Source organism: Phodopus roborovskii, unplaced genomic scaffold (assembly GCF_943737965.1).
Source record: "Phodopus roborovskii unplaced genomic scaffold, PHOROB, whole genome shotgun sequence".
NCBI classification, from domain to species: domain Eukaryota; kingdom Metazoa; phylum Chordata; class Mammalia; order Rodentia; family Cricetidae; genus Phodopus; species Phodopus roborovskii.
The window spans coordinates 30098205-30122108 of record NW_026125052.1 but is presented as its reverse complement, the minus strand read 5'-3'; the positions used below and the strand labels follow the sequence as shown (position 1 = coordinate 30122108).

Below are 23904 nucleotides of genomic sequence, written 5' to 3'. Positions count from 1 at the left end.
CACGGGTCTTTGCTGTCTGTCACTGCTGTGGCCACCTCGTCTGTCACCGGCACCGGCCTCCACCATGAACCCCGACCTGCGCAAGGAGCGGGCCGCCGCCACCTTCAACCCGGAGCTGGTCACGCACATCTTGGATGGCAGTCCGGAGAACACCCGGCGCCGCCGAGAAATCGGTGAGGCCGGAGAGGGCCAGGCCTCCCTGTTCCCCCGACCCAGGCGGCAGACGCCTGTGAAGTGGGGTCCCCCAGTTAGGAGGGTCCCGCCCTCGGTTCTAATCTGCTGGGATTCAGGGAGGGCGAGTGCTGTTTCTCTTGATGTCATTTAACTCCCTCGCAGAGAACATGATCCTGAACGACCCAGACTTCCAGCACGAAGACTATAACTTCCTCACTCGGAGCCAGCGGTACGAGGTGGCTGTTAAGAAGAGTGCCATTATGGTGAAGAAGATGAGGGAGTATGGCATCTCAGACCCCGAAGAAATCATGTGGTTTAAGAAGTAGGTGTACCTTAGCACAGCAGCTACCGTCTGGGGAGGCCTGTTTATCTTGCACAGTATTTGAAGGCTCAAATTGAACGTTTCATCATCATTCAGTTTTATGCGTGAAAAAATAATATTACTTTTGCTTCTAAGTTCTTTAGTGGGATAGTATGGTGTGTTTGTAAAATGCTAATAATGAATGAATATGCTCAGTTTTGTATCTTTTTTTTTTTTTTTTTTAAGTTTAAGGGTTCCTGAGGTGGTTACTCAGCGGCCAAAGGCCACCCAGCCTAATGATCAGAGTTCAATTCACAGGACCCACATTACAGAGTCACAGATTGTCCCTCTGACCTCTGTTTACTAGAGGTGACTGTTGTGTGCCACTCCACACATGTACACACACACACACATACACACACACACGAATTCAATTTAAAATTAATTTAAAACCTTCTTTTGTGCCTGGGCCATGGTGGCGCACACCTTTAATTCCAGCGCTCAGGAGGCAGAGGCAGGCTGATTTACAGAGCCAGTTCCAGGACTGCCAGGGCTGTTATACAGAGAAACCCTGTCTCGAAAGAAAGAAAGAATAAACAAATAGTAATGAAAAATTGTTTTGTTCCAAACATCCCAATGAGAGTTATTTAAATGCAAAATGAACTTGCACTTTGTAAGGGGTGTGGCTCAGTGGGACACAGGTTGTCTCGCATTCACAAGGCCCTGGGTTTGATTGTCAGCACTGAAGACAAGGGAAGAAAAAGGCACCCTGCTTTTCTGAGAACTGTTGTAGTTAGGAGAGCACGCGATTAAATATCTTGGAATAGCAGCACATTTGTCATATGATGTGTATCTTGAGTGTAAGATAATGGGACAACATTGTCAGGTCTCAGAATGAATCTCATATTCTAAGAACCCTGCATTGTTGAATGTGAGTATCGGTCGTTAATGGTTGCTCAGGGCACAGAACCTGCCTCAGTCCTGTTGCTGGGGAAGTGTCCTTTTCTCACTCGCTCCGCTACACTCTGCTTCTCAGTTACGCATGGAGCCCCTCCCCCCTTAGCCTTAATGGGCATTCTAGCGCAGATCCTGTGCTACATGCCTCTCCTTTTCTTCGGGGTGTTCATCAGTAAAGATAAAACTGGGAGGCTGGAGTAGACCTCAACGGTAGAGCCTTGCCCAGCATGCACAGTTAATTTCCTAGGTTCAATCCCTAGCATTACCAATAAAAATAAATAAATAAATAATGAAATAAAGGGGGCTGGAGAGATGACTCAGCTGTTCAGAGCACTGGCTGCTCTTCCAGAGTCCTAAGTTCAATTCCCAGCAACCATATGGTGGCTCACAGCCATCTGTAATGGGACCTGATGCCCTCTTCTGGTGTGCAGGCACACTTGCAAACGGAGCATTCATGTATGTAAACAACTTTTTTTTTTTTTTTTTAGTGAAATAAAAATTTGAACCAGAAGTATAGCTCACTTTTGCTTGTTACTCCCCAGGCCCTATGTTAAATCTAGAGCACCTGAGCAAGAACAGAAAGTTCTGTTTTGTTTTTTTGAGATAGGTTGGCCTGGAATTCATTATGTAGCCCAGGCTAGCCTCCAGTTCCACGTACCCCTCCTGCCTCAGTCTCCTAAGTGCTGGGTTATAGGTGTGAGCCACCCTGCCTGACTTGAAGAGATGAAATTTCATTAATAATGTTTTCAAGAGCTGATACAAATGATCAGAAGCCCTTATGTGGCAATGGTTATTCCTCCTTCCTTTGCATGGGTACAGTGTGACTTATTTGGTCATTACTGTCATGTTGAAATGGGTTGCTTTGCCCTTAAGACTTCCTCAGGACTCCACTCAATCTCACTAATCAGAAACATGATGATGTGTGCCTATAATCCTAGCACATGGGACCTGGAGGTAGATCATCCTTATGTATCTGTCCAGTTTCAGACAGTCTGAGCTGCATTTTAGCTTTTTTTGTGTTTAGTTTGGCAGTTCAAATCAGAATACTCACCAGCTTCCAAACATTTGCTCTTGTTTCGAAAGTGTGTAATTCATGGGATTTTGAAGTACAATAATAGATCCTAGGGAAGAGTTACAGGATGGACTAAGATGGATTTACAAACTTGAAAAGTGCTAACATTTTATACCTTCTCGAAGCAACATTAAAGAGAAGGGTTGCTGTTTTGTTCTGTAAGTGGTGACACATACGGGTGTTTCATAGCCTGTGTGGGTGCTCACTGTGCAGCCAGACTTAAGTGAGGTCACAGAGACCTGGAACATAGTCCTTCCTGTGGGCCAAGCCTGCTGCTCTGATGAAATATTAACCATTTGAACGCCCTGTGACAGGGAGATCAGTTTAAGTTAGAGGAGGAGGCTGGAATCTGGTCCTGGCAGTGACCGTGGTGTTAGGCCCTCTGTGAGCATATACTCCCATATCTTGGTTGCTGACTGTAACGAACATCAGAATTTAATGTGCCACCAAGAAAAACTTGCATTATTCCTTTTTTGCCCAATTCCTTATCACTTGCTGTAGATTGCTTATTTTGCATTCGTGTAGACTGTGTTGCCAGTGTGTTTCACCTAGTAGTAAAAAATTAGGAAAAACCCCCCAAACATTACCATTAATTGTAAAATAAGGGAGGAGCGCTAGGATTGACTAAACGGGGGCGTTTCTGGGGATTTATGGCATTTACTGGTCTCTGTTATATATTTATTAGTGTTTTCTTTTTTTTTCAAAATGGAGTTTCTCTGTGTAGCCCTGGCTGTCCTGGAACTCAGAGATCCACCTGCCTCTGCCTCCCTACTCTTGGGATCGAAGGTGTGCCCTGCCACCACTCAGCTAATATTTCTCTTTAAGATGATCTTTTATGTCTTGTTGGGGAGTTTTCTTTTTTTTTTTTTTTTTTTTAATATTTTTATTTTTTAAGAATGTGTTGCTATTTTTACAAAGTTGCTTTTGTAAAACAATATTTGCTGTGCATGGATGTGTTGCATCCATATGTGTCTATACCACTTGCCTGCCTGGTTCTGGTGGAGACCAAAAGCAGTTTGGGATCTGGGACTGGAACTGGAGTTATAGTTGTGAACTGCCCTGTGGGTGCAAGAATCGAACCCAGGTCCTCTGGAAGAGCAACCAGTGCTTTTAACTGCTGACTCCCCTTGTCCCTACTGTAGAGAGAGGGCCCTTGCTGGCCTTGAAATTCCAGCAAGGGTCATTGGGCTCTCGTAGGACGATGCTGTCACACCCAGCTCTGTGTTGCTGTCTATCCTTATAATTACATCTTCCAGTTTCAGAAGCCTTTTCGGTTCCCTTGTGAAAATGTGGGTGCATTGCATAGTCATCATTTTTGGCTCCTGTGCTTCCTCTTCTCTCTCTCTTACATGCATTCCCCAGAGTCTTATTTACCACTGGATATCTGAGATATCTACCCGGCCCCCACCTGTCCCCAAGCCCCAATGGGCATGGGCAGGTGTGGGCATGGGCAGGTGTGGGCGTGGGCAGGGTGGATATCTCACTACATACATGCATGTATGGGCAAGGAAAAGGGAAGTGTGTGGTTTTAGTGGGACGCAGAGGGCCTGTTGGGATGCTCTGCCAGTCTTGCTCTGGAGGATGATTTAAATGAGTGTTTGTCCATCTCATCAGCTCTTAGTGCTAACTTCCTCTTTCCATCCTGTTTTCTCTCCAGTGTCCCATCTTTTTTTTTTTTTTTTTTTTTTTTTTTTTTTTCTTAGTGGCATCTTCAGACCCAAGATCTCTTGCTTTAGCCCCCTCTTTTGCTGAGGTAACAGGCATGTGCCACACCAGCTTAATGGAATGTGATGTTATAGAAACCAGAGACAAAGGGCACTTCATTATTTGGGGCCCTGTTATCATCTTTCTGCCTAAGTCATTCACCTCAGGGACATTTGGGCATTTGCCCAAAAAGTGATTTATCTGTCTTGCTGGGCAGTGAACAGAGTGCCTTCCACATGGTAAACATGGTAGACGAAGGGTCCTGCCCCAGCTGGAGAGTGATCTCTCTGCTCTAACCATACACCTGAAACCATTGCCATCAGAGCAAATGTTTGCTGAGCAGCATTGCCCAGGGCGAAGGATGCAGAGGTCCTCCCTCTGCAGACTCTGACCACATTTGGGTTGACTGGCAGTATCCGTCTCTGAGAGCATCCTCACAGAGAGTGTCTCAGAGTGGCTGTGACCAATAGAAAGCAGAAGAATCTGACTGGTTTCTGTGGTGTTATTTCAGAAAGAGACCAGCAAGCAATTATTGTGTTGCTGCTTTTAAGGTGGTGGCCCCTCTGCGGAGAGACAGACTTCCTTTTCTACTGTAGTCCATGCCTGTGAGCCCAAGGTCTCCTGGGTGACACCTCTCACCCTTGAGAAGACATCAAGGTCAGCTAGGTGACACAGCATTTGTACTCCGTGTTCTCTGGGTGCACACTGGGCCAGACTGCAAAGCGGACCCCTAGGGGGTCCACGGGAAGCACAGGCGCGATGGGTGCACTCAGTCCGATTTGTAGCTTCTGTTTGATGAGAAGGTGGTTGAGGGCTGGATTTCAGTGTCATGTGCAGCTTCCTCAATCAATGGTCATTGGCCATTGGGCTCGATTTTTAAACTGCTTACATTACATACCTTTGGTGATCTGTGATCTTACCCTGATATACATACTTTACTCATCATCCAGGCAGAGACTGTTCTACTCTTCTTCTTTCTGAAACAGAATAGGACTTTTCCATTTCTTTTTTTTTTTTTTTTTTTTTTTTTTTGATTGTTTATTTATTTTGCTTGTATTGGTTTGCCTGCATGTGTGTCTGTATGAGGTTGTTGGATCCTCTGGAACTGGAGTCACAGAAAGTTGTGAGCTGCCATATGGGTGAAGGGAATTGAACCCAGGTCTTCTGGAAGAGCAGTCAGTTCTCTTAACCACTAAGCCATCTCTACAGCCCTAGCCAATCTACTATTCTTGATGTCTTGGTGTCGTGGTGCTGAATGCCTGCAATCTCAGCACTTGGGCCCTAATGGATGAGGATTCCCAGGAGGGTTTTGTTTGTTTGTTTCTTTTGGGTTTCCGAGACAGGGTTTCTCTGTGGCTTTGGAAGCTATCCTGGAGCTAGTTCTTAGAACTCACAGAGATCTGCCTGCTGCCTCTGCCTCCCGAGTGCTGGGATTAAATGTGTGCCACCATTGCCCGGCTGGATTCCCAGGAGATTGAGACTATGCTGAACCACAGTAAATTCTAGGTCAGCCAGGGTTATGTAGTGAGAGAAAAACGAAACATTGAAAGGGATTATTTTCAGGAGCTTTTGCTAACAGCTCTATAGTAAGCAATGATTGTGGAATTCCTTTTGATCCTCAAAGCAAGTTAACCCTGAAAGGAACACAGCAGTGCCCACACCCATCCTAAAATACTCACGCAGTCAGGACAGCGGTAACCAACATCCACTCTTTCGGATTGAGTGCAGAGTTCATATATGACTTCTTTTTTTTTAAACTGAGACAAAAATTCTGAAGCCTGCGGCTGTGGCTCAGATATGGAGCTAGGAGCTTAGCTGTCTGAGGGTCCATCCTACACCAGAGAGAAACAAAAGGAATCTGGCCCTGAGGTTATGAGGAGAAGAGCTGCTACGTAAGATCCGGATCATGGCTCTTTATATAATAAATGGTAGATTTTACATTTAGTTTAATAAAATGGGTCATCAATTTTCCATTCTTCATCCTGAAGGCCAAGATTTTTTTGTCAGGGATGTGGGGTTGAGGGGCTGGCAAGATGGCTCAAGGTTATTGCTGCCAAGCTTGACAAGTGGAGTTTGATCTCTGGGTCCTAAAGGTAGAAGGAGAGCACTTACTACCCTCTGAGGTCCACATGCCTCCTTCCTCCATGTCTTGGCACACACTAAATAAATTGAGAGAGTGAGCTGTGGGCGCCGTGTCCTGCGTGAGGCTGAGATGCTTTTCTTTTCTCTCCTGTAGACTACATTTGGTCAATTTTGTGGAGCCTGTGGGCCTCAATTACTCCATGTTTATTCCTACCTTGCTGAATCAGGGCACCGCTGCTCAGCAAGAGAAATGGATGCGTCCGTCCCAAGAACTCCAGATAATTGGTACCTACGCCCAGACGGAGATGGGCCACGGTTAGTCCACATCTGATGGTCCCGGGGTGACCACCTCATGAGTTCAAGAAAAGTGACCCCTGCCGTTTAGTTTGTTTCTTCCTCCCCTGGTTCTATGTGTGTGGGAGTTTATTGTTGCATCAAAACCCAGTTCCCATTTCTGAGTTTATTTCCCCCGGGCTTGGGCCAATGAACATCTTAAAGCTGTTGTTGTCATGCATAACCATGTTAACAGTTACTGAGCAGCTCGGAGAGGTGCATGTAAGCATACAGAGCACCTGTTGTTGGTGTGTGGTTGTGAGGGAGTCTGTTGGAAGAGGCAATGCCTCGGTGGTGTCCAGAGGTGAAGTTGTAAGAACGCATTATAATAGTACGGTAAAGGTGAAGAACCACGCTCCTCTTTCATTGACACCGCTATCTGCTCCACAGTTTGAAAAACGAACCTTGTGGTTTCCTCCAGGTGTCTGTCGTACGTTTCCCCAGGATGTCTGTGCGTCCATTAGGCTTTTACAGTGGTTTTGGTCAAACCCTTACTTCAGCAGTTATGATGGTGGACTCGGTGTGGAATAGGCCTGTTTGCCCAGACCATACCTGGGTTCGCGTGTGTGTTTTGGCTTTTGTTTGTATACTGTTTTTCTGTTTTTCAAGACAAGAGGGGGTCTTGGAACCCTTTGTAGACCAGACTGGCCTCACAGAGCTCCACCTGCCTCTGCCTCCCAAGTGCTGGGATTAACGGCGTGCACCACCACTGCCAGGTTGCTTTGGTTGTTTTTGTTTGTTTGTTTTAAAGACAAGGTTGCCTGTCAAGTTTGGTGGCACTTGACTTTAGTGCCAGCACTCAGGAGGAACTAGGTGAGTTCGAGGCCAGCTTTGGACATGGTGGTACATTCCTTTAATACAGTTTCTCAAGTTGTGCTGACCCCAACCATAAAATTATTTTTGTTGCTACTTTATAACTGTAATTTTGCTACTGCTATGATTCATAATGTAAATGTCTGCATTTTCTGGTGGTCCTTGGCAAGCCCTACTCCCCCAGGGGTCGAGACCCACATGTTGAGAAGAGCTGCTCTAGAGTGTATCTTTCCTCTTCTTAAGGCATCCTAGGAAATCTAGACAGACCTGTTCAGGATCTGTGAGCCTCCTGGGAAGGCCCAGACCTGGGCAGAGGAAGGGCACCCTACAGGCCTCTACTGTTGAAGGGACAGTGTGGAAATCACTCTCACACTTCTTCGTGTTACAGAGCAGGGGACCAGTTGAAGAACTTGTCACCTCATAGGGTCTGTTTCTTTTCCCTTCTTTCCTGGTAACACTTTGCTTTAGAGCTGTAGCTCTGTAATACAGGCGCTGCTCTGGAAGACAGCATTGGCAGGGTCCTCTCACTGGAAAAAAGTTCCTCTCTTCCTCCCACACTGGGAAGGCGGCAGGTCGGCAGGTCGGGTTTAATGGGAAGGCGGCAGGTCGGGTTTAACGGGTCGCTAACCCTCCTGCGTTGCCACCGCTGTCCCCTGTGTTAGTCTTGATTCTTGCCAGCTGACTGAACCCTGAGGGCTTCCATGAGACTTGCTTCTTGGTTTTGGGTTATTGTAATTTTCTCATCTTTTTCCTGTCTTTTTGTTTTGATGCTGGGATGGAACCAGTTTTGATGGATGTTAGAGAAGCACACTCTGCCCCGAGTGGTATCTGTAGCCCTTCCTTGCTGGTGTAGTAATAATGCTTGCCTAGCAAACAAGAGGCTCTCAGTTCAAACCCAGCACTGCAGTGAAGGAAGGAAAAATACACACACACACACACACACACACACACACACACGTACTTAAACGTGTAGTATTTAGGGTTAAATGTTCAGCCTATTTTATCAGAAATGAATTATTGCAATGAAAGAAATGAACATTTTAAATAGTCTTTATTTTGTTTTGTTTTGCGTTTTGAGACATGGTCTCACGAAGGCTATGAAAACCTAGAACTCATTATTTAGCTAAGAACGACCTTGAACTTCTGGTCCTCCTGCCTCACTTCCCAGGCATCGTGGTTACAAACACGTCATCACGCCCAGCTTCATTTCATGGTTCCTGTTGCCAGCCCGAGACTCTGAGCTTCTGCTATCTGTCACAGCTTTGTTTCCATACGAGTTCTTGTTGTAAAGAGCTCACACTGGCTTTGGACTGAGATTCTCCTGCTTCAAGCTTCCCAGTGCTGGGATTACAGTCGTCTCTTGTCACATCTCTGGTGACTTCAGAATATACCTGTCTCTGTAGCCACTTTGTGTTCACCGTATCAATACACACCTACGAGTTCAAGTTGTGGTGCCTGTTGCTAGCTTGTATGCAGCTACACATTCCCGTACTGTTTGCATTTTCTTTGATGAGATGAGGGATTTTTCCTGCCTTTGAGTATTGATGAACATAGAGTCTGCATATTGATCTTCTCACAACACTGGATCTAATAATTTTTCCAATCCTGCTTTATGTGTCAGACATTGTATTCTGTATGCTGGATGGTGTCCTCAGAGTAGGTGCCAGTCTGTCCGTCCTGTGATTGTTCTAGCTTCTGGTTCTGGTCTGCTCACCTCTAATGCTGACTTAGAGAGTGAGAGCATTTTCCTACATTTGTATGTTTCTCCACTAGTGGCTTCTCTTCTGTTGGTTCTCTGTAGCTTATTCTAGAGTTTTCTAATAGTATGCCTTTATTTCTGGAATGTGCTGTAGACATGTACTTCTCTGTATCTGGAGGCTGAGAATGGAGCTCAGAGGTTGGATGCTTGCCCTGTGTGTGCCAGGCCCCGAGCTCAGTTTCCAGTAGCAAACCCCAGAAACAAAATAGAGTATGCATTTCGTATTCTTTCTTCAGCCGGGGTCTAAGTATGATAAGTATGACCTCTACCGTGAGTGTCTCCCCAGCCTGGAGCCACCCCTATTTCAGCTCCGAGCCTCCTGTATGAGCTCTAGGTGTAGGTGCGTGGGTTTAACATGGCTTGGTTTTTGTCTGTGTGATAGAACAGACCCAAGGCAAACTGTTTACCATTGAGCTGTGCCCCCATTCCCAGTGCTGGCATGAAGGAGAGGCCATCTACACATGCATTGTGGTTTGATTTGGTTCATGTGGTTTGGGTTATAAGGTAGGGTCTCCCTGTGTGACCTAAACTGGCCTTGACCTGGAACCCTGCCTCAGCTTTCCAATGTGCTTGGATTACAGATGCGCACCATCACAGCTAGTTCCATGATTGGTTTCTATTTTTTTCTAATTTAAAAATGATTACAAATTCATAGGGAGTTGGAAGGTAGCACCAAGAGTCCGCACAGCCCTTTCACCCACCCACTCTGCCAGTGGCCAATCTTTCCATTTTGATGTTTCTAAGGACAGCTCTGGATTTTAGACACCCTCAGCCCCTGTCACGCTTGACCATTAAGATTGCCAACCAGAGTCCAGAGACAGGACTAGGTTGCGAAACCCTTGTCCTGGTTTGACACCATCATTTTGATGCGACCGTGACACTTGACCATTCGTCTTCGTTTCTTTATGAAGTGGGGACGTCACTGTGACCTGTGGACGGTTAGCCGAAAGCACAGCCACTTACTTGTCCTGGAGAGCTCTTCTGAGCGAATCAGCCATGTCTCCTCCCCAGCTTAGAGGGGTCAGGCTCATCTCTAAGATAGTTACATGCATCGAAATGGACGGCAGGGCCTGCTGATTCGCAATTATTATGGTCCTCACTAGAGATCACATGTCTTTAATTGCTGCAATTGTTGGGGTGGAGAGCACTGTCCCTTTCTGTGTTAATTTGCACCAGTAGAGCCGACCCTAATATTCGACACGATGAAGTCAGTCATGTAAAGACTGTGGGTCTGACCTCAATGTTTTCTGAACAAACAGAAAGATCCCAGTCTAGACACTTCACTAAATTCGTGTTCAGAAAACCCCGTAGCCCGGATTCATTTTACCCCTGAGGGAACTGCCCTGTCTTCCTGTCTCTGCCCCACCCAGGGACACCTTGTTCCCCTCCATTCCCTTTCACTGAACTGCACATTGTTTGTGCTCCGGAGCCCGCCCACCCCCGCCACACCCTGCCCACCTAGGGAAGATGGATACGGATGAGAGTCGTGACTTAATACAGAAACGGGCAGCGCCCTCCCCGCCCCGATGACGTGCACGTGACTGATTCATGCTCACAGTTATTTTGTTCTCCTTCCCTGCTCTGTCTGTTCACGTTGTTAATTCTTACACACATGATGATGCTTCTCTCAATCGCCTGTCCTTCGTATTTCTTCGAAGCTTTGTCCACCGAGGGCGACCTGAGCCTTTGGACCTTCACTTAGGCATGTTCCTGCCCACCTTGCTTCACCAGGCCACCGCAGAACAGCAAGAGCGCTTCTTCATACCGGCCTGGAATTTGGAGATCACGGGCACTTATGCCCAGACAGAGATGGGTCATGGTACAGTGTATTTAGTCTACCTTCTGGGTGGGCGGGCCCTGCGGGCCAGACCTATTAGAGAGACGGCAGGATACTGCTGGCTGTTTCTGTGAGCCTCTGCAGAGTCCGACTCCCGGCTTAGGCTTGGGCTGTGGGAATGAAGTTATGTTATCACCGTGGTTGCTGGTTCTTCTTGACACTCCTTCAGAAGATCAGGGATGCCCTACGGCCTACAGCCACGCAGTCTGTGGAATCTGTGTGTGTAGACTCTGAACACGTCTGTTTGTTACTTCCTGATGATTACCTCAGAAGGACACATTAATGTATGGGTGCCCTTTGACTTCCTGTAGAGAGATGTGTAGCTTCCGGTAGTCAGAATGTGCAGTATATGCCTTGAAGTAATAGGTACTTTAAGTTCTGAAGGTGGTTTGACCAGAGGTTAGAAAAGTTAAGCCATACTTCAGGCAAGTGTATTTGCATACACTTGACACCTCAGGTGTCTTCCTGAACCAGGCGAGGCTGGAGGTGGTAGTTCCTCTCATGCTCTGAATTGGCATCTCAGGTTGCCTCCTGCTCTGTTCTGAGGAATTAGAGAAAGTATATTCTAGCAGCCTCCTCTTAATGCTGAGCAATATTTCATGGACTCCTCATGGGATGCAAAGCGGTGTGCAGTTGAGGTCAGCTGTCAGGTGAGAGCACTTTGTCTTTACAGCTTTAAAGTGTCACCAGGCTTCTTTGGAGGGACCTCACTCAGTGCCTCGTTTCTTTTACATCTAAGGCTGTTGCTCACAAAGTGTCCGTTTCTGCTGCTCAGTTTGGAATTTCTAGGTGTCTCAAAGTGTTCAGTGAAGCCTGGTGTTCTCAAAGTAGTTTCTTTAAATAATAATTTTAAAAAGCCCTCAGCATTTGTTTCAATACTATTAGAATGCCACCCACAGTTTTCTAGAACGCTTTCCAAATTGCGATGTATACAAGTAGAATTCAGAGTGGAAGTGTCCATCCATCTGCAGCAGCACAAGCTGCCTCGGTGTCCTGAGCAGTGAGCACGGAGGTGGAGCCCGGCCCCAGAAAGCAATGATGGACCCATAGGAGAGTCGCAGGAAGTCACTTTTCATAGTGGGTTCACGTCCTTCGGTTCTTAGCTTCGACTTTAGAGGCCATTCTGAAGTTGCGCACACACAGAAGGTCTAGCTGGTCTGCCTCTGTCCTCAGTACAGAGGTAAATAGCTCACTAGAGTTGAAGTTGTCATTTTGAAACATAGAAATGGGGACCCAGGCTGGCAGTGTAGCACAGTGGGACCCAAGTTCAGTTCCCAGGACCCGCTTGGTAGGAGAGTGCGTGCTGTGGCTCCTGTGGACCCACGCACGGCACAGTTGCACGCAGTAAATTTAAGAGAGTGGCTGTCTGTGCCCTTAGCGCATGAGCTACCTTTCGTCCTCTCTTTATTAGTACCAATGCGTGTGACACATTTAGAAGTGCTCAAGACGCTTCTGTTTGCGGCCCAGTGGAGAACTGTCCAGTAGACTGTTAACTTCATGCTGTGCCCATCACTCACAGCCTCTGCAGACATGTTGCTTGTTCTTGGCTTCCTCTGAGTTCTGGAACTTTCAGGATTTGGCAGGGAGTCTGGCTGTCTGTTTTGTTGGTCTTTCCTCTGTGCTGTATCTGAGGTCATGCGCTCTCCTTCTTTAGGGACTCACCTTCGAGGCCTGGAGACTACCGCCACATACGACCCCAGAACCCAGGAGTTCATCCTCAACAGCCCTACTGTGACTTCTATTAAGTGGTGGCCTGGGGGACGTAAGTTGATTTTTTTTTTTTTTTAAACATTTGTTGAATGTTTTGTTGTTCTTGAACATCTTGAGGACTTACGAGATTATATTTAAATATAGACCTCATATGAGAATATGATTGTGAAGTAAGAAAGAAACAGTTAAACCCTTAAACTATCATCACAAGACGTTTTACATTCTCTTGTGGCACACGCTATATCTATGTGTATTGTAAAGCACAACAGTAATGGCTATAATACTTGGCACCATTTTTCTTCTAAATATCCCCACGTACCATAGCTCCCATAGTCGTCATTTAAAATAAAATTCCCCCAGGTGGTGGTGGCGCACGCCTTTAATCTCAGCACTCGGGAGGCAGAGACAGGCGGATTTCTGTGAGTTCAAGGCCAGCCTGGTCTACAGAGCGAGTGCCAGGACAGGCTCCAAAGCAAAACCCTGTCTCAAAAAATAAAAAAATTAAATTAAATAAAATTCCTAGCCAGGTGTGGTAGTATACCTCTTTAATCTCAGGAGGCAGGGGCAGGTGGATCTCTGTGAGTTCAAAGCCAGCCTGTGCTTCAGAGGGAGTTCCAGACTAGTTAGAGCTACATAGTGAGATTCCATTTCAAAACATAAAATAAATTTCCCTATTTCTTTTCTTTTCTTTTCTTTTTTTTTTTTTTTTGTTTTTGTTTTTGTTTTTTTTTTTTTTCCAGACAGGATTTCTGTCCTGGAACTCACACTTTAGACCAGGCTGACTTCACACTCACAGAGCTCCACCTGCCTCTCCCTCCTGAGTGCTGGAATTAAAGGTGTGCTCCGCCACCACACAGCATAGCTTCTCTATTTCTTATTCCTGATTTTTATTATAAGTAACTTTGATATAGAATGTATATTTAGTGTCTTCGTTCACACTGAGTTATGGCCTTGGGATGTCCATTTCAGGTGTAATTAGTAGTTGATGGATTCTATCACCTTTTTTTTTTGTTTTAGGGGCAAAGTCTTGCCATGTAATCCATGTTGGTCTCAGATAGTTTAAATATCTCAAAATAGTATTTATTTATGTCTTTATTTATTTATTGGGGGAGGGTTTGAGACAGAGTTTTCCTGTGTAGCCTTGGCTAGCCTAGAACTCACAGACATCTACCTGCCTCTGCCTCTGAAGTGTTGGAATTGCACACCTGACTAGAACTTTGTTGTGTGATGGGAACAAGCAGTGTATGGATAGAATAAAGGGTTTCCCCAGAACAGATGCGAGTTAAAGGGCTGGGACAGCTCCTGGAGCCAGACACCTACGTTGCACCAGAGGGCTGGCTCAGCAGGTAAAGGCACATTCGGAACAAGCCTGCCAACCTGACTTTGATCCCGTAAACCACGTGGCAGAAGGAAAAAAGTCACGTCCTTCAAGTTGTTCCCTGTTTTCCATGGGCACTGTGGCACACGTATGTACACCCAGCTCCATGCTGTGTGCACACACTAACCCAAATACTAAATGTATAAAAAGTTGAAAGCCTATCTCTTTGTTTTTAACGTAGGATTTATCTGCCAAAAAAATTAAGTAAGAGCAAAGCTGTAAGTTTCGTCCAGAAGCCGTGTGGGCGATTGTCATGGGAGCAGACACACTTTCACATACTTTACAGTTTCCACCATTTGGAAGTGCACGAATAGGGCCAGTGAAAGGGTCAGCAGCTAAAGGTACTTGCTCCAACACCAGTGACTTGAGCTCAGTCCCGAGGCGTCATGGTGGAAGGAGGGAACGGTTCCCACAGGGTTTCTTCAGACCTCCGTGTGCGTGCCGTATTACATGCATGAGCTACCTCCCTCAAATAAATGTAATCCGTAAAAATACAAAAACACGCCCAGGCGTGCTGGTTCATACACACTTGTCATCCCAGGTCTGAGGGCGTAGAGGTAGGAGGAGCGAGACTCCCTGAGGTTCTGCCTTTAGGAAAGAAGGAAGAGAGCAAAATTAAAGAGCAGGAACAGCACACTGACCCTCCCTCCCCATTCTTGCTGTTGCAGTTGGGAAGACTTCCAATCACGCAATAGTTCTTGCCCAGCTCATCACTCAAGGAGAGTGCTATGGGCTGCATGCCTTTGTTGTCCCTATCCGTGAAATTGGGACCCACAAGCCCTTGCCAGGTAAAGATTCTTCATCTGATGTCAACTACACCGGGCTGGAGGGATGACTTAGCAGTTACCAACACTGGCTGATCTTCCAAAGGATCAGGGTTCAGTTCCAGCACTTATATGGTGACCCACAACCATTTGTTAACTCCAGTTCCAGGGGACCCAACACCCTCTTCTGGCCTCGTAGGGCACCAGACATGCATGTGGTCATGGGCATACATGCATAAAAAATACCCACAAACATAAAATAAAATAAATAAACTGCAGAAACTGTAAGGCAAGGAATTCGAAAGCATAAATATCTCATTTCTGTTGTCTGTGGTAGGTATTACTGTTGGGGATATTGGCCCCAAATTTGGTTATGAAGAGATGGATAATGGCTACCTGAAGATGGACAATTACCGTATTCCTAGAGAGAACATGCTGATGAAATATGCCCAGGTATATTTATTTAGTTTTAAGTCTGTCATTGTCAAGTTTTCACGATGTATCCCTGGCTAACTAAGCAGAGCAGTTTTCCTGCCCCAACCTTTGCAAGTTGGCTGCAGGCGGCATGCTTTGACTTCCGACTTCTGTTTTCTTTTTTTGGTTTTTCAAGGCAGGGTTTCTCTGTATTGCTTTGGAGCCTGTCCAGGAACTCACTCTGTAGACCAGGCTGACCTAGAACTCGAAGAGATCTGCCTGCCTGTGCTGCCACCAACGCCCAGTGACTTCTTTTATTCTACAGTAATTTAGAAGCAGTTGAGGAGGGTGTGAGAAATATCAGTTGTCAAGCCCTTAAGCAACTGAAAATTGCCTGGAAGGCCAGTTGGAACTCAGATTGTGAGCTAAGTACGGTGTGCCATGAGAAGCAGAGGAAGTGAGTTCAAGGTCAGGCTGAGCTGCATAGCAAGCCCATGTCTTTTTTGTTATGTTTTGTTTCAAGACAGGGTTTCTCTATGCAACCCTGGCTTTACTGGAACTTACTTTGTAGACCAGGCTGGCCTTGAACTCACAGAGATCTGCCTGTTTCTGCCCCCTGAGCCCTGGGATTAAAGGTGTGCACCACCACTGCCTGGCTAAACTCAGGCCTTAAAATCAAGCCCTTGCTCCCAAAATCTGGTTCAGAAAGTCAGAGTCAGGAGTGAAATTTAGTATTTCAGACCAGTTGCCAGGCCCTGAAGCCAGGACCCCTGCTGTTCCAGTGCCCAGTCCCTTGGCCTCACAGAAAGACACTTCAGGCCTGTTTTATTTTTCCAGGTGAAGCCTGACGGCACGTATGTGAAACCCTTGAATAACAAGCTGACATACGGGACCATGGTGTTCGTCAGGTCCTTCCTCGTGGGAGATGCAGCTCGGTGTCTGTCCAAGGCTTGCACGATTGCCATACGATACAGCGCCGTGAGGCACCAGTCTGAAATCAAGCCAGGGTGAGGGTGGGCTCTGAGATGGGCTCGTGCTGATGGCTGGCTTTGACCGTTCTTAAGAGGGTGGATCAGAGTAAGGACTTCATCCGCCTTCCCCTGGGCTCACATGTGCTGGGTCTCCCGACGCACAGCATCTGTGATGGCAAGGAATCAGGAGCAGGCAGGCAGCTGCTTCTATCTTTAAGAATTAAAAACAAAAGCCCTACAAAACTGATAATTTAAAAATTGTTTATTATCTGACAGTTGGATACACAAGATTCTCTTGATCATCTTCGACCCCAGGATCTTTGTCAGTTCTTAACACTTTAAAATACTTAACTTTATATTGTGTCATCTCCAGGATTGGTCAGAACACAGTGTGTTGAGCCTTTTGTAGCATCCTCTGAATTGTGAGCTGGCCAGCTTGGGTCTCTGTGTAGTTGTGAGAAGTAGCTGCCCCAGTCTTCCTGAGGCGGTTAGAAGATTGTCCTCACAGCCGCGCTGTAGAGTAGAGAAGACCATTGCAGGCGGGTCTCTGTGAGTTCAGGCCAGCCTGCTCTACAGAGTGAGTGCCAGGACAGCCAGGGCTGTGGAGAGAAAAGACACCCCATCTCCAACAACCAGGGAGAAGGAAAAAAAGAAGATAATATGACCTTACAGCGTTAAAGAACTGGCATCTTGAGCTCTGTGATCTCTGACAGATTCCCTAGCCTTTCAGCTCCCCCATTTGTGGAATGACAGTAGTGACAGCTGCTGTTGTATGGGAAGAGCCTATGTGAGGATGAATTCAGTTGCCGCGTCAGGAAACTAGCACTGAAACCCGGGATAATGCAATCAAATATTTACTAAGTTTTGCTTTTCCTTTTTCTGTTAGTGAACCAGAACCACAGATTTTGGATTTTCAAACCCAGCAGTATAAACTCTTCCCTCTGCTGGCCACTGCCTATGCCTTCCACTTTGTAGGAAGGTACATGAAGGAGACCTACCTTCGAGTTAATGAGAGCATTGGCAAAGGGGACCTGAGTGAGCTGCCCGAGGTATGGACGCACTTTCTTATCCCTCCGTAAATACCCATAGGTTTCCATAGATACCCTTGGGTTTCATGTTTGCCTGTTGGCAGATATCCAGCAAAAACTACATGTTGGAATTTCATGAAGGGAATTACATAACCTTGGAAATTTTTAAAATTAAATGCCAATCAGATGGCAAGCTAGAATTGTTATTAATAGAATTTAAAGAAAGGGCTTACTGGGCTGGAGAGATGGCTCAGCCATTAAAGGCTAGGCTCACAATCAAAAATATAAGAAAGGGCTTGCTGTTTGGCCAAGTATAACTGTTCAGAAAGGTGTAAGAACGTTGCTGATTCAGATCACAGATGACTGTCTGTACAGAAGGCATGCACACAGATCACGGATGACTGTCTCTGCAGAAGGCATGCACACAGATCACGATGACTGTCTCTGCATAGGCATGCACACAGATCACAGATGACTATCTGCAGAAGGCATGCACACAGATCACAGATGACTATCTGCAGAAGGCATGCACACAGATCACGGATGACTGTCTCTGCAGAAGGCATGCACACAGATCACGATGACTGTCTCTGCATAGGCATGCACACAGATCACAGATGACTATCTGCAGAAGGCATGCACACAGATCACGATGACTGTCTCTGCATAGGCATGCACACAGATCACAGATGACTATCTGCAGAAGGCATGCACACAGATCACAGATGACTATCTGCAGAAGGCATGCACACAGATCACGGATGACTGTCTCTGCAGAAGGCATGCACACAGATCACGATGACTGTCTCTGCATAGGCATGCACACAGATCACAGATGACTATCTGCAGAAGGCATGCACACAGATCACGGATGACTGTCTCTGCAGAAGGCATGCACACAGATCACGGATGACTGTCTCTGCATAGGCATGCACACAGATCACAGATGACTGTCTCTGCATAGGCATGCACACAGATCACAGATGACTGTCTCTGCATAGGCATGCACACAGATCACGATGACTGTCTCTGCAGATGGCATGCACACAGATCACAGATGACTATCTGCAGAAGGCATGCACACGGATCATGGATGACTGTCTCTGCATAGGCATGCACACAGATCACAGATGACTGCCACTGCATAGGCATGCACACAGATCACAGATGACTGTCTCTGCTTAGGCATGCACACAGATCACAGATGACTGTCTCTGCAGATGGCATGCACACAGATCACGGATGACTGTCTCTGCAGAAGGCATGCACACAGATCACGGATGACTGTCTCTGCAGAAGGCATGTACACAGATCACGGATGACTGTCTCCGCATAGGCATGCATACAGATCACGGATGACTGCCGTTGCATAGCATGCACACAGATCACAGATGACTGTCTCTGCTTAGGCATGCACACAGATCACAGATGACTGTCTCTGCATAGGCATGCACGTAGCTGGTTCTGACAGTGACCAGCACACTTCAGGAGGATGTGTCTTTCTATTAGAAGGTGGATGTGTCTTTCTGTTAGAAGGTGGGTTCTAAGCCAGGGTTCTCATGGACTGTACTTGTCCCCTAGCTTCATGCCCTCACTGCTGGGCTTAAGGCTTTTACTACGTGGACAGCCAATGCTGGTATCGAAGAATGTCGGATGGCTTGTGGTGGGCATGGCTATTCTCACAGCAGCGGAATTCCAAATATTTATGTCACTTTTACCCCGGCCTGCACCTTCGAGGGGGAGAACACGGTCATGATGCTGCAGACGGCCAGGTGAGGAGCAGGCTTCATGGGCTCCATGAAAGGCAGGGATGGCCTCGCTTCCGTCATAACTCCTTGTTTGTTCCGTCTTAGTTAGGGTCACTGTTGCTGTGATGAATGCCATGACCAACATAACATGGGGAGGAAGGGGCTTTTTAAGACATGACCATTCCTTATTTTTGGTTCATCTCAATATCTCAGATCAATAAGTACCACAAATATAAAACATTACATCTTGAAAGCTTTTACCATTTCAAACACTTTAGAAGTTCAGTCTCTATAAAAATCCCAAATCTCTTAAAATCTAAAATCTCTTTTAAAATTTCAAAGTCTCTCGGGGACTGTGGACACCTATAAAATAAGTAATAATAATAAATAAGTAATAAGCTAGTACGTCCTCATTTGAAGAGGGAAGAACCAGGACAGGGCACAGTCTGAACAAAGCAAAACCAAACTCCAACAGATAAATAATTTAATGTCACCATCTGCGATTCACTCATGATCTCCTGGGCTCCTTCAAGGGGCTTGGGTCACTTCAGCTCTGCTACCCAGTGAGCACTGGGGTAGGAGAAAGGAATAACAGGTCCGGACCCTTCTCCAGTAAGATAAGACCACATGGACATACTTAGATTAATAGAAATGGGTTAATAATTAAGACAGAGCTAGCCAGTAAGAAACCCTAGCCATTGGCCAACGGTTTTATAATTAACATTGGGTCTGTGTGTTTATTTGGGGCAAAGTGGCTGTGGGACATGGCAGGAAGGAACCTCCACCTACACTGCCCTCTGTAGCACACTCAGATTGGTTTCTGGGCTCTGCTGGCTCTGGTCCACGGCTGCTGCTGTTCTTGGTGGTCATTCCATGGTGCTGGCATCTCCAAAACTGCAGCTAGGCTGTATCTTCACCAACAGTCTCTTCTGGGCTCTGTTCAGGGACTCCAACCCTGCCGCACAGTGCCATACCTCAGCTGCTCCCCATGACCCCTTCATGCCTTCAAAACCGGCACCACCTGGGTGACTCTTACACTGCCAAGTTTAGCTGCCAGCGTGAGGACAACCTTAGCCGCCTTTAGACCACAGCTCTGTGTGCTGACCCTGAGCAAACACTTCCCAGGAGACTTCACCTCAGTGACACTGGCCTCTTGTTAATCACAGCTGATTCTTCAGCCCCAGCAGACCAGACACCCCAGATTCTTCACACAAAAGGCCCGGAAGAGTCTTTGCTTCCCTCTGAAGGAAGGCCAGGCTTCCATCATCTATAGTGTTCTCAACATTCTTGTCTTCCAAGCTCCTACAGAACAGCCCACTGAGCTCCCAATAACCAATGGCTTCTCTAGCCCCAAGCTCCAAAGTCCTTCCACACCCCCCCACCCCCCACCCTCACCCCCTCACCCCCCCCAAATAAAACACATGGTCAGGTCTGTCGCAGCAATACCCCACTATCCTCATACCAACTCTTTCCTAGGTAGGGTTACTACTCCTATGATGAAACACTATGGTCAAAGCAACTTGGGGAAGAAAGGGTTTATTTGGCTTATACTTCCATATTGCTGTTCATCATCAAAAGAAGTCAGGACAGGAACCTGGAGGCGGGAGCTGATGCAGAGGCCAGGAAGGTGCTGCTCACTGGCTGCTCCCCATGGCTTTTTGTTTTTGTTTTGTTTCTCCTGACCAGTTTCTTTGGGTAGTCCTGACTATCCTGGAACTCACTCTGTGGAACAGGCTGTCCTTGAACTCACAGAGATCCACCTGCTTCTGCCTCCTGAGGTGCACACCACCACCACCCAGGTCTCAGCCTGCTTTCTTATAGAAATCTAGCACTACTAGCACAGGGATGATACACAGACACAATCACTGACTTAGGGCAATGCTCTGCAGTGCTGGTTCTGAACCCCTCTTGCTGCAGCCCTTTAACTCAGGTCCTCATGCAGTCATGACCCCAACCATAACACTTCGTCACAGCCTCATAACTGTCATTTTGCTGCTTACTGTCGTGATGTAAATACCTGTTTTCTGATGAGGGGTCGTGACCAACGGGTTGAAAACCACAGCTCTACAGGCTTGCCTACACCCTATTTTTATGGAGGTATTTTCTTAGATTCCCTGTGCTCAAATGACTCTAGCATATATCAAGTAGACTTAAAGTTAGCCAGCACAACAGTCAAACTGTGAAATCATTTTATTAGCTACTAAAACATGTGTTTTGGTGATTTCTAGGTTCTTGATGAAAATCTATGACCAGGTGCATTCTGGGAAGTTGGTGGGTGGCATGGTGTCCTATTTGAATGACCTGCCCAGTCAGCGTATCCAACCACAGCAGGTGGCAGTCTGGCCAGCTCTGGTGGACATCAACAGCCTGGACAGCCTGACTGAAGCCTACAAGCTTCGTGCAGCCAGGTGAGCTCCCTCGGGAGTAAGGGGCCAGCTGTGGGGCCTTCCAGGCTGGGGCCACGTAGAGGAGTGAGGACCAAGACGGTTTCTTCCGCTCCCTACTCTTCCTTCTTGCTTAACAGATTGGTAGAAATTGCTGCAAAAAACCTCCAGACTCACATGAGTCACAGGAAGAGCAAGGAAGTAGCCTGGAACCTAACTTCCGTTGACCTCGTTCGCGCAAGTGAGGTCAGTGGTGGCTCCCTCGCCGTGCTCTGCTGTCTCTCTCTTCATGCCCAGGTCACTGTGGCGGCCTTCCTCACTAACCCGCTGCTCTGGAGCTTACCAAGTAGCTAAGGCTGACCTTGAGTCAGGGCAGCCCTCCTGCTCCCGCCGCCCGAGTGTTGGAATTGGACACAAGCCACCACACCCGCCTTTTCCAGGGTTCCCACACGCCACTGTCTGTCTTCCCTCTAGGCCCATTGCCACTATGTGGCAGTTAAGCTGTTTTCAGATAAACTCCCCAAGATCCAAGACAGAGCTGCCCAGGCTGTCCTGCGGAATCTGTGCTTCTTATATTCTCTGTATGGGATCAGCCACAAGGGAGGAGATTTTCTTGAGGTCAGTATTTTCAAAGAAGTCGTCTTGTGCTTGTCTGTTTGATTTTAAGCAGGTGTCTGTTTTACAGTTCTGTGTATAAATGTCTAGTCTGCACATTTTTACTCATTCATTTTATTTTATTTTTTTCCTTAGGCGAACATCATCACCACGGCTCAAATGTCACAAGTAAACAGCCGGATCCTGGAGTTGCTCACACTAATCCGGCCCAATGCTGTTGCTCTGGTGGATGCCTTTGATTTTAAGGATATGACACTCGGCTCCATTCTCGGCCGCTATGACGGGAATGTATATGAAAACTTGTTTGAGTGGGCCAAGAAATCCCCGCTGAACAAAACGGAGGTAAAACAAGCAAAAAGTGTCTTTCCAGCTTCTAAAGTTCTCACCTAATTCTACGCGGTACTAGTTGAGAGCCCAGGGGTGCCCTGGCAGAGGCTGGCAAGGGCTCTGTCACTGAGTGGCACCCCTGACCCACTGATTTTTGTCAGATAGATAAGGAGGGCTGGAGAGTACTTGATGCTCCAACTGGATTTGGTTCCTACCACCTATGTTGAGTGGCCCACATAGTGACTCCAGCTCCAGGGGATTGAACACACTTTCTGATGTCATTGGGCCCCTGAACACACAGGAACATGCTAACATATACACACACAGAGTAAGACTCAATACATACATTTATATATTTATTTTTTAAATAAAGTCTGGGCATAGTGGGGCACACTTTAATCCCAGCACTGGGAGGCAGAGGCAAGCAGATCTCTGTGAGTTTGAGGCCGGCTAGGGCTATATAATGGGCCCCTGGCTTAAAAAACAAGACAAAAAATAATCTGTATTTCTTTGTGTATAAGGTCCGTGTAGTTTCTGAGTTAAAAGTTGTGCTGTTACTGTTTAAAGATGAATGCTAGTTTACACGGGAAGCCCCTTACTTGCTGTCTCTGCTTTCCCTGCAGGTCCACGAGTCTTACTACAAGCACTTGAAGCCCCTGCAGTCCAAGCTTTGAGCTTCCTGCCATGCTTCAGAAAGTGGCAGGAAATCTCTCCTCCTCCTCACTAATCCTTGTGAAATCTTCATCAAATTTGTGTAGCTATAGAGCAACTGATGGGTTGGCCTTTTTCCTCTTTAAAGAGAAATGAGCAGACTGTAGAGATGAAATGAGGAATTCAGTATGGTTTAAATGCAGTAACACACTCTTAAGTACTCACAGGGCTGGCTTCACGCCTGTGGTCTGATTTCCATCTGTGCTACTGCTAACCCCAGTAGGCCACGACTGAGCAATTAACACAGTTTTAACTACTAAATCCTTACTTATTTTCACATTTTTACTGCTAATCATTGGATATATGTTTTTTAAAGCAACGGTATTTTCTAAGGTGGAACTTTCCAGGTTTTCCAGCCTAAATAATCTACACTAAAAACAGTCTGGGGCTATAGAAACCCTGGTGTGAGTGTGCAGCTGGTGCACACATTCGCCACTGCTGCTTGCTGTGTGGGTGTGCCACTCTACGAACTTTCTCATCGCCATCGCCAACAAGACCCCTCCAACACACGCCCACCTAGGAACCGCAAGCCCTGGTCGGAATGGCCATCCACTGGGCGCTACCTTTCCTGTCAGAGCAGTGTTGCACCTGGCCCCCACTCTCTAACATACTAGGCATAGTTATCTTTACTTACTTGGCCATTGCCCGGACTTCAGTCACGGTGGCTGATGTTCTATCTTTCCTGCTTGCCTTCTCCTGAAAGAGACAATAAAGATAGTAGCCGTTTCTTCCTTATAGATTGAGTATAGGGAAAGAGCCCTCTGCTGTGGCACTGCCGTATTTTGGTGACTTCATTAAGTAAATTTCCTGGGACAATCCAGA

The 23904-nt window shown here is 46.7% G+C and overlaps 1 protein-coding gene across 3 annotated transcripts; it reads left to right on the top strand.

The window, feature by feature from the left end:
• The first annotated feature begins 6 nt into the window (after window positions 1-6).
• Window positions 7-23904, top strand: Acox1 (acyl-CoA oxidase 1). 3 transcript variants are annotated; one of them, XM_051180886.1, is made up of 14 exons: window positions 7-173; window positions 337-496; window positions 10854-11014; window positions 12687-12794; window positions 14789-14908; window positions 15222-15337; window positions 16136-16305; window positions 17156-17318; window positions 18879-19069; window positions 21274-21453; window positions 21570-21675; window positions 21904-22047; window positions 22180-22386; window positions 22995-23904. In XM_051180886.1, exons 1-14 carry the CDS (start codon window positions 65-67, stop codon window positions 23043-23045), a joined length of 1986 nt encoding a protein of 661 aa, XP_051036843.1. In that variant the 5' UTR covers window positions 7-64; the 3' UTR covers window positions 23046-23904. The 3 variants fall into 3 exon arrangements, with proteins under 3 accessions (XP_051036843.1, XP_051036853.1, XP_051036861.1); XM_051180896.1 differs by lacking the exon at window positions 10854-11014 and adding an exon at window positions 6445-6605; XM_051180904.1 differs by lacking the exon at window positions 7-173 and adding an exon at window positions 6445-6605 and having other exon boundaries at window positions 348-496.

Excerpts from the sequence above, each read along its gene's own strand:
- Acox1 (XM_051180886.1), top strand. The coding sequence starts at position 65 with ATGAACCCCGACCTGCGCAAGGAGCGGGCCGCCGCCACCTTCAACCCG. Across the intron at positions 14,909-15,221 it reads GACCCACAAGCCCTTGCCAG|GTATTACTGTTGGGGATATT; the intron begins GTAAAGATTCTT and ends TGTCTGTGGTAG. Across the intron at positions 17,319-18,878 it reads ACCTGAGTGAGCTGCCCGAG|CTTCATGCCCTCACTGCTGG; the intron begins GTATGGACGCAC and ends CTTGTCCCCTAG.